The 10,857-nt window shown below is 31.6% G+C and overlaps 1 protein-coding gene across 4 annotated transcripts in view; it reads right to left on the bottom strand.

The window, feature by feature from the left end:
• Positions 1 to 2,473: 2,473 nt before the first annotated feature.
• CAMSAP1 (calmodulin regulated spectrin associated protein 1) overlaps positions 2,474 to 10,857 on the bottom strand; it is a 68,839-nt gene continuing 60,455 nt past the window's right edge. For all 4 annotated transcript variants that reach the window (XM_074294120.1, XM_074294118.1, XM_074294119.1 and 1 more), the window contains 6 exons: positions 10,448 to 10,584; positions 9,808 to 10,016; positions 9,553 to 9,655; positions 9,051 to 9,166; positions 8,238 to 8,356; positions 2,474 to 4,584 (listed from right to left, as the gene is read on the bottom strand). In XM_074294120.1, the coding sequence (XP_074150221.1) occupies positions 4,282 to 4,584; positions 8,238 to 8,356; positions 9,051 to 9,166; positions 9,553 to 9,655; positions 9,808 to 10,016; positions 10,448 to 10,584 (987 nt within the window). In that variant the 3' untranslated portion in view covers positions 2,474 to 4,281. The remainder of the gene's footprint in view (positions 4,585 to 8,237; positions 8,357 to 9,050; positions 9,167 to 9,552; positions 9,656 to 9,807; positions 10,017 to 10,447; positions 10,585 to 10,857) is intronic.

Raw genomic sequence — 10,857 nt, 5'->3', positions numbered from 1 at the left:
GGGTTTTTTTCCCCTTTTTACTAGTACCTACTGAAGTACATACATTATAATTCTATCACAAGCACCTACCTCACCCTCCCACTTCCCAGTCTTTAGATGCAGGATGCCACTCCTAAATAGAGAAACTTGTCTTTCACCTTCCCATCACCATTATAATCAATCACTTCTAGCCTAGAGGAGGCAATAACAATTTTAAGATATTTCCCCTTCAAATCTATTCTATGTAATGCAACCAAACAATGTGAGGGATATATCTAGGTGTGATTGTAATAGTCAAAATCCTATGTCACCCCATTACCTAATAAATTAAGTCTAGATTTCTAAACTTCTCTACAATCTAGTACCCACCTAATTTCCCACTACCTTCTTTCACATACCACGCAGCCTAACCAGACTGCTATTTCCTGATATTTGCCTATATTTTTGTTATTTCTATGTCTTTGATCATGCATTTACCTAAGCTTCAAGTCTTTTCCACCACCTCCCCATCTATTCAATAAAACTGTTGAAATTCTTCCCATCTTTCAAGACCAGAACAAATGTCTATTGAACTCTATTAAACTTCTCAAAGCAGTTCCTGATGCAAAAAAAGAAAAGTTTCAACTCTCAAAGCACTTTGCAATTTTATATATTTATGTTTAATTGTGTATCAGAGATAAATATGTGTTTGCAATATTGATCGAGCTGTATATAGCTTACCTTTTTTCATGAGGTTACACATTTGAGACAATGTCTAATTTTTTTTTTTCTCTTTGACCATCCAACACAATGCCTTAACATAAGAAGAGCTCAAAAAAGTTTGGATTCTTGAATTCTGAATGAGAAACTTATCCTAAACAAACTCCCATAATAATATCTTATGAAGTATCTTATGAAATATGGAATATATAGGGATATATTTCATTTTAAAAGATAAGATAGCTGATATATTTAACCACATAAATAATAGAAGAGGTAGAGACACCACTATTAAGGTCTTTAGTTGATCTAAAAAAAAAAAAAAAAAAAAAAAATGAAAAAGTGAAATCAAATAACTTTAAAGATGTACATTCCTATTTTTTTTTCAAAATTTACAAGCAACACTTCTATTTCTTATTTTCCTTTAAAGTCCTTATGAAGAAAATTATTGTGCAATTTTATGAAATCCCAAGGTATAAAATAAAGGTGAAGGACAAGAGATTTTATATTAGATTCTTACTAATTTTCACTTACTAGATTCTTACTAAGTTTTACTTAAACTGAGGGGAAGTAGTTTTTCATATTGTCCCAAATTAATGATAATTTCCAGAAAAAGCTTAACTGATCTAAAAAAGAACCTTTAGATTCTTTATAGATTTCCAATGTAGGCTAGATGTATTTGCTTTGAGACAAAGAAAAAAATATTAGTAAAAGTTTGTTTCCAAGGTATTTATCAGTGTAATGTCTTACACACATGCAGAATAAAAGAACAAATGTGCTATGATAAACTCAAGAAAAGCTAGATAAACAATTAAAAATAATTCCAACATTTGTAATACATTAAGAGTTTTCACATTATAGCCCTACTTAGTCCTCTTAGGATAGATATCACCTGAATCAGAATTTTAAATTTCTGAGCAAGGAGGACCCCTCATGAAAGATCTACACAATATATTGAAGCCACATGATATATCCATGAAGGCAATCTTAAGAAATAAGCATAAGTGACTTATTATAGTTATTTTCAAAGTGACTGAAGAGGAACAGGTTTGACTATTATGTCATAAGGAATATACTTGCTATACTCAGGAAAATAACACAACTTATAAATTATATGCTAAAACAATTTTGGAAAATAAATGGGGCATTACTACCATTTTGTAAACTGAATGTTAACTTTATTGCTGCTTACACCACAAGAGATTCAAATCTCACATTAAAAAATGAAATACATATTCCAATTTTCTAATAAAATTAATCCTATTTTCATGTATATTAAAAGTAAATGCTGGCTGAAAGGTTTAGAAATTTGAAAGTCATATTATAGCCAAATACTATTAAAAGTTAGAAAAATGAAATATAAATTATAAAAAATCTGAAATTATAAAGGTCATAATTAATGTTATATTATAGATAAATGGAGGAAAGGTTAATGAAAAAATGTAAAGGACTAAAAGAAAGCAATGCCTCCATTGTTTGTGACAGGATTTCTTCAATCACTTTTTAAAAATAATCAAATTTAATTTACTGAAAACAAGTCTATGCTCTCTGACACAATGTCAAGTTGCTATGTATTTGTCTGATGTATTTATGCCAAGTTGTTACATATTTGGACCCTGACTAGCAGCTTAAAAAGAAATGAGCACTGCTCCAACAAATGCACTCCAGTACCCAATAGTAGCCCTTCATTAAATGTGACTATGGAATATAGTACATCTTTAAAGCATGAAGGTTTATGAGTTCTCACCAAAATGAATCTTAATCTCACACACAAATGAAATTAAAATAAAGCAAATTATTTAATCATTTTTATTATATTTTAGTGCTTTCTTAAAATAAATATGATAATATATCAAACATACAGTGAGAAATAAAGCAGAACAAAAAGCATGGTAACAGAAAAATTCACTCATAACTTTAATACTTAGCACTTTAGAAATCATAAAGCCTTTAGTTATTTATTTACAGTACAAGAAACTGGCTATCCCTAAACACAATATATACAACAATGCAACAAACTACAATCTTTTTCTTCAAGGGGCTGAGAAGACTGCAATAAAATCTGCAGTTTTAGTGTTTTATTTTGTACCGTATTTTCTCCTTTATACAACTTACCTTTGTCTTTAGGTTTATGTAATAATTATACTTGTGTATTTTAGAAGTTTTTTTTTTCTTTCTACTGTTCTATAGTGCCCTCTTCAGTACATGACAGATATACATATATCCAAGTAACACTTCCAAGTAAACATGTGCAAACCTAACAAATGCCTTCAGGCAATAGTGTCAAATCAAGATGCCATAGCAACCAGTTAACGATTAAATAGGCTTCAACTACAGAGCTCTAGATGTACACATGAAAACATGAGTGCTGGAGGAAACTAAGTGCATAAAGAAGGAAATCAAAATACAAGTTTACTGCCCAAATGATTTGATCTGCTGGAAAAACACTAAAAGATACTTAGGGTCATAACTAAAAATTTAATAATATTTCAACATGAAAAGAATCCAAAGCCGTTTCATTTAACCAGACTTTTGAAACAACAGCAACTCTCTGCTTTAAAATTTTTAAATAAGACAAAACAAAATTATTTTATCACCCTAAATTAATATTAGTAAAAAAAAAAAAAAAAAAATCGCACATACTCTATTCAGAGCATGCTGCTCTTTCAGAATAAAGGCAGGACAAAGCAAATATCATTACATGTCATTACAATAAAAACAGTAAAAGGACTTTAGATCTTAAGTGCACCATCTTAAATGAGGAACGTGCTCAGAGTAAAAATATTCTACTTTTGCCAAAACATGTTTAAACAAATCATTTGAACACTACCCAAAACCTCATCCATAATAATGGTTTTCATTCATTTTGTCTACTAAGCAAGTACTAATTTATAGCACCTATGGTTTTTGGTGTTCCCATGATTGCAGTCCGGAAATAGTCATCTCCAAATCTATAAATGTTATTTTACACAGATTTTGCAATTTTCAAGTGCTTTTTGTTAACTAATATTGTCAATAATTTTTTTTTGAGCCACATAAATTGGGAGTTTTTTCGTCCATAAATCTGAAAACCAGGATAAAATGGTGGTAGTAGATACAATCATATATCATACAATTCCTTAAAAGAAAAATAAAGTCCTCAAATAAGAATTTTTTTCTATACACATTCAGAAGTTCATGACCCAAGATCAATTCTCAGTTCTTCCACTGTAGAGCAGAAGAGGGGAAGGGAAGAAAAGCAAATTAAATCACTTTCAATTTGTACCAATAGAGAACTTCAAGTAAAAGGAAATTCACTGGTGAAAGATCTTGCTACATGCACAGTCCCTCATTTGAAAGCTTCAGTAGTTTGCATTAAATGTAACAGCAGATTTGAGTCATTAAAAAAACACTGGCATTGTTCCTTCATTCTTTTTAATGTGTGTGTGTGTGTGTGTGCGCGTGTGTGCGTGTGTGTATTTTGAGGGGGAAGAAGACTGATTTTATCTAGAAGCCTCTTTAAAAAGTTTTATGGTTTTGCACATCTCGTACCCAAATAGAAGAAAGTAGTAAATATTCTTCTTTCAGCACAATCCCCTCAGATATTTGTCCCCCAAATTAATGTCATTTACGAGTCTGAGTCTTCTTTGGCACTGTTGGCCGCTTGGGTTGCCACAAATGGTTATGAATGGTGAGAGCATCCACACTGACAGACATGGTTTTGGCTGGAATCAAATTAAACTGTTTTCTGTCTGAGCTATATTTATAAAGCTTGTCAATCATTTTCTTAGTGATGCTCTTTGGCCCAGTGCCTGTTAACTTGTAGATTTCTTCTGTATCGGGGTAGTAGCAATAAAGTGCCCTAAACTGGCATCCAGCATCACGAAACAGTATAATGTAGTGGTTGGCATCACACTTCTCCAATTCCTAAATTGGAAGGAAGCATCAAAAATAACAACTTACAACAGGGTTATTAGCAAATATAGAGAGCAACAGAAATTAGCTAGGTTCACAAAGGAGTTAAAGCACAAGAAATGAAAAAAGATTATGTATAAACAAATCATTATTTTTAAGTGACAAAGGAACAAGATTAAATGCCAATTATTTATGAATCTTATTTGATAAAAAATAAATTACTAGAGTTGCTGGGATTTCAAACCTATATAATTTACAGTACTTTCACAATCCGGGAATTTACAAAGCTTAAGTTAAAACAATATCCACCATCTTGAAGAGAGGCACAGAAAAATCTAGTGATCAACTATGATGGACTTGGCTCTTCTCCACAAATGCAGTGATTCAAGGCAATTCCAAAAGACTTGAGAAAGAAAATGCCATCCCCACTCAGAGAGAACTATGGAGACTGAATGTGGATCAAAGCTTAATATTTTTATTTTTTTGTCTTTTTTTTTTTTCCTTTCTTATGGTCTGACTTCAAGAACATGACAAATATGGCAATACATTTAAAAGAACTGTGCATATTTAACCTATATCAGATTGCTTGTTGTCTTGGGGAAATGAGAGAGGTAAGGAAAGGACAAAGGAAAATTTAGAACACAAAAATCTTACAAAAACTAACATTTAAAACTATCTTTATATGTATTTGAAAAAATAAAATACAATTGAAAATTTTAAAAGAAAAATTAATCTATGAATTATGCAGCAACCAGAATCAAGGAGAGAAAGAAATCTCATCATTTGCAATGAAACGTTTTTCCAAGTAAACATAGTGCTGAGACAGACCAAGTTAAATCATAAAAACATTCAAATGGGTTAATCATACTTTATCAAGACTCACTTCCATCACAAAAGGACCTCTCTCTGTTTTTTAATTTTTATCACAGCAAATTATTAAATGAAAAACAAAAATATTTGTCTTCTCATGAGGAATTTTTAAATTGAATCTGAAGACAACCAGAAACTTCTTTTAATAAAGTTTAAGTCTTGAAAAACATGTGCCTACAGTAGCCCAAGTATTTAGAAATTGAATATTAAAACCATTAAGATGTGAAACAACCATCGATATTCCATGCTTTTTCCCTTCATTAGACCTTTCCTCATGGAGAACGCTTGTCCAAAAATGGACACGAATCTTTTCTGAAGAGACAATTTCTTCCCCAAAATTTTTACTATCTTCAATGGCAATACCATTTCCCTAAGCTCAAAATCTAGAACTCACTTTTCACAAATTGTTTCATCTCTGACAATTCTCTCTTCCAAATTCTGAATGCTATTGACTTCATTCAAGTCCTAATTATTGTTACTGCTATATTATTGAAAAAAGGCTCTTCTCTCCTCTCTTCCCTGACTGGGGAAATTAATCTTTTGCTAAAATAAAAATTTTATCATGTCCTTTACCTATTCTGCCACTGTGACCAAGAAATTCATTTAGTCACTCTAAATTTCCTCATCTATACAAAATGTAGGATAGAAAATCCTTAAGATCTCCATTATTGATCACAAAATGGAGGATTTTGATTACATCAAACTAAAAAGTTTCTGTACAAATAATACTATGCAAACAGGATTAGAAGGGAAGTAACAAATTGGGAAAATATTTTTAAAAACAAAGGTTCTGACAAGTCTCATTTCCAAAATATATAAGAATGACCCTAATTTATAAGAAACCGAACCATTCTCCAATTGATAAATGGTCAAAGGATATGAACAGACAATTCTCAGAGGAAGAAATTGAAACTATATCCACTCACATGAAAGAGTGTTCCAAATCACTACTGATCAGAGAAATGCAAATTAAGACCACTCTGAGATACCACTACACACCTGTCAGATTGGCTAAGATGACAGGAACAAATAATGACAAATGTTGGAGGGGATGTGGGGAAATTGGGACACTGATGCATTGCTGGTGGAGTTGTGAAGGAATCCAGCCATTCTGGAGAGCAATCTGGAATTATGCCCAAAAAGTTATCAAACTGTGCATACCCTTTGACCCAGCAGCGCTACTACTGGGATTATATCCCAAAGAAATACTAAAGAGCGGAAAGAGACATATATGTGCCAAAATGTTTGTGGCAGCTCTTTTTGTTGTAGCTAGAAACTGGAAGATGAATGGATGTCCATCAGTTGGAGAATGGTTGGGTAAATTGTGGTATATGAAGGTTATGGAATATTATTGCTCGGTAAGAAATGACCAGCAGGAGGAATATAGAGAGGCCTGGAGAGACTTAAATCAACTGGTGCTGAGTGAAATGAGCAGAACCAGAAGATCACTGTACACTTCAACAACAATACTGTATGAGGATGTATTCTGATGGAAGTGGAAATCTTCAACATAAAGAAGATCCAACTCACTTCCAGATGATCAATGATGGACAGAGGTAGCTACACCCAGAGAAGAAACACTGGGAGGGGAATGAAAATTGTTAGCACTAATATCTGTCTGCCCAGGTTGCATGTACCTTCGGATTCTAATGTTTATTGTGCAACAAGAAAATGATATTCGCACACATGTATTGTACCTAGACTATATTGTAACACATGTAAAATGTATGGTATTGCCTGTCGTCGGGGGGAGGGAATAGAGGGAGGGGGGGTAATTTGGAGGGATGAATACAAGGGATAATATTATAAGATATATATATATATATATATATATATATATATATATATATATATATATATATATATATATATATATATATATATATATATATATATATATATATATATATATATATATATATAAAATAAAAAAAAAAAAAAGATCTCCTCCATCTCTAGTCCAGATTCCTTTTGGCATTCAAACTCTTCCATTGTTTACCAGCATAACCTTTACTTCCCACTACTCTCCAGCATGTATACTTTGGCTCCAATCCAATCTCTTCACTATCCCATAAATATCCCAGCTTTATAGCTTTGTTCATTTTCCCCAATTACACTATGCTCTTTACCTTTGTCTAAATCATTCAAGTTCTAACTCAAATACTATCTCTTCCATGAAGTCTTTTAGGTCATTTATGGCCCACATTTACCTTTTACTTTGGACACAATTTATCACTTACTATGTACTACTTTATATTACTCTTTTTCATTTAAGTTTTACCTCCTCAACAAAGTTGTGAACATACTACACTCAAGGACTCCATCACACAATTTTCCATAACCCTTAACATTACTATTAATATAGTATTCACAGAATGCTTTGCTTAGTTGAGCTGAATTGTAAAAAAAAAATTCCATTTTTTATATTCTTTATTAAAAAGGTTGGTATATAACATAAAATAATGGATAGAGTGCTAAATTTTGGTTCGGACAAATATGGATTCAAAACTTGCCTCTAACACTCACTAGCTACATATGACTGTCAGCAAGTCACACTTCAACACTACTTTTTAGCTGTAAAACAGGCTTGATATGCCTTATAGTAATTAATTACACTTCAAAGTGTTGTTGTGAGTTCTAAATGTAATGTATATAAAGCACTTAAAAGTAAAAAGACCTATATAAATATCAGTTATTTTTAGAAATTTTGGAGAACTCTTATTGAAAAAAGATAAGCAATTTCTATTCATCCCCTTAACTATATGAAACTCAGTAATGATGCTACAAATACTTGCCTCTAGTATTGAATTTTTGTGTGGTTCATTTACTTTTCCAGCCAGACAGCAATGGGATATAGCATTATGAATAATTGGTTTATTTGACTTGCTACTAGGCTCCTTAAAGAGCTTGGGACCTAGAAAAATATAACAAAACGAAAATTACATAAAAACAAATACTGCAAGACAAGTCAACAAGAGAAAAAATTTTAAACTATAGTTCTTAGAATTAAACTATGAATAGAGTTCAGAAAGTTATTATTTCATACATTTTGGGAATCCAGTATAAAACAAGAACAGTAGCTATTAAAAATCATTTTTTAAAAATAAGTCATAAATTTTTTTAAAGCAGTAACAACAATCAATTATATGTTCCCCTCCTTCAACACAAGTATTTTCTGATGGGGAAACAAAACACACTCATGAAATAAAACAAAAAACAAAATGGTCATAAAACTCAGATCTGGCAAAAAAATATGCTACTAACACATAATTATTTATAACAAGCAATTAAATAGTAAGTCATAAAAATATTGAATCAAGGAGATGAAATCAAGTACGAAAATTGTAGTACAAGTTCACATCTTTATGCTCTGCATAAGGAAAGAGAATAGGGGATGAAAAGGTATTAGGAAGAGAACAGGGTTTAGGAAACTCATTTTAAAAACTTTATCTGGTCAAAGAGCAATTTTACATATACACCATCATATCATTTTCAATCAATGAGTCTGAAATGACAAATATAATTTACTTGAAATTGCTATCAGCAGTCCAAAATAAAGAAATTAAAATTTTAATTAAATTTATTTTAAAAACATTCTGAGCTTTTACCTGTATATTCTGCCACAGATGCAATTGAAGATGCTGTAGAAGCATTTTCCCAATCTCTTTCTGTATTCCTGCTAGGATTTCTGCTTAATATTGGCAAAGATTCCAGGGATTCAACTCTGATTAATAAAGAAGAAAAAGAGATGAAAAATTTCAAGAAAAATTTCACATTCCTTTTAGTCTTTGTTACTTTTCACATCGATTCATTCATTAAGATGTAACAAGCTTCATTATTTAGATTTAAAATATCTTTTATTTTTCTTTATTAATCACATGTGAGTTACTGAACATAATTCAAAGATATTGCATCATAGCACTTAGTGAGTATCTACTATGATAATAGTACTCTCAGGAGATCAGGCGATAAGGAGAACTATATGATGGGATCCTTGAGTTCAATGTATTTTCAACCTTGTTGAGACAAAACTTAAATGAAAAAGAGTAATATAACATAGTATATAGTAAGCAATAAATTGTCATACAGGTAGTCTGAATTCCTCCTTACCGTTGGGAAGGAGTGCCACCAGAATGAACACTTTCAGGTTCTGTTGTTGCTGCTGATGCCAAAGACAGGCTGGAGCCAGACTGGGCACTACTTAAATTATCAGCTATTTAATTAGGGAGAAAAAAAAATAAAACTTCTTTAAAATTATATGAAAATATCTGTAATTTTACATGATCTGTGAATAGATAATGTATAGGTATAATCATCTGCATATATCTACCCACAATTATAAATTACACAGCAAAATCTGCTTACGGGTTGAAGAACATTTGGTTCCTGAATCACTATATGACTCTTCCCGATGAACAGATTTTGGCCGTGGTTTTTTCGGTTTTGATTTTGGTTTACCAAGTCCTTGTTCTTCTAAAATCTGCTGTTGTTTTCTCCTCAAATATTCCTGTTTTATAAGTTCTCGTCGAGCTTTTTCCTCTTCTTTTCTTATTCGGTCCTCTTCAGCTTTCCGTCTAGAATTTTAAAAGTCAATTTCCAAAAATAATCATTTGCTAGACATGAATAAGAAAACCCAAATGAATCTTACCAAAGTCCTTAAAAGACATCTGAAAAAAAATTCAGTCTCTTTTAGCCATCTAATATGGTGTTTGATTAAGTTTAACTAACAAAGCTTCATTTCATACAACATAAACAAAAGTTTCTCATAGTGAAATTTAAGAATAAAAACAAGAATTTATTAAGGGCCTACTATGTGACTTAATAAATAACTGCTACTGGTTTTTTTTTTCCTCCTATTTCCTTCCATTCTAGCCTCTCCCAAAGATTTTCCTCTCCCAAAAATTACCATGCCACAGCTTTACTTTTGTTGTTTTATATTATCTCAGGTACAATGCTTCACACACATCTATCTTGCACTAAAGGCCAAAAAGTAAGTATGCCTCACCGAGCTTCATCTCTTTTCAATTCAACTTCAGCTTCCAACTGCTGCTTCCGTACACGAGCTTCTTCAGCTTTCCGCTGCTGTTTTAAAAGGAATGCAGCTCGTTTCTTGGCTAACTCATCTTCAGCTTTTTGTTCATCCTGCAAAACAATTTAACTTAATATCAGATATGATATTTGAAATAAAACATTTAAATAAGAAAAGTCATATTTAAACACATCAGGGGGAAAAAAAGAAAATGACTTGGATATGCAGCTAGAAAAATGAACTGCTAAATCCAAAAACTCTGTTCATCTTCAAAGAGAAGGAGTAGACATGAAAATGATGGGGGGAAAAAGGCTAAGTCATTCATTATACATGATTCAGAAACTGAGTTTTTAAATTCAAGTGAGTCACTGAAATTGGATTAAGTT

This window comes from Sminthopsis crassicaudata, chromosome 2 (genome assembly GCF_048593235.1).
Source record: "Sminthopsis crassicaudata isolate SCR6 chromosome 2, ASM4859323v1, whole genome shotgun sequence".
NCBI lineage: Eukaryota > Metazoa > Chordata > Mammalia > Dasyuromorphia > Dasyuridae > Sminthopsis > Sminthopsis crassicaudata.
The sequence above is the reverse complement of the archived record's forward strand: the minus strand, read 5'-3'. Positions and strand labels throughout refer to the sequence as shown.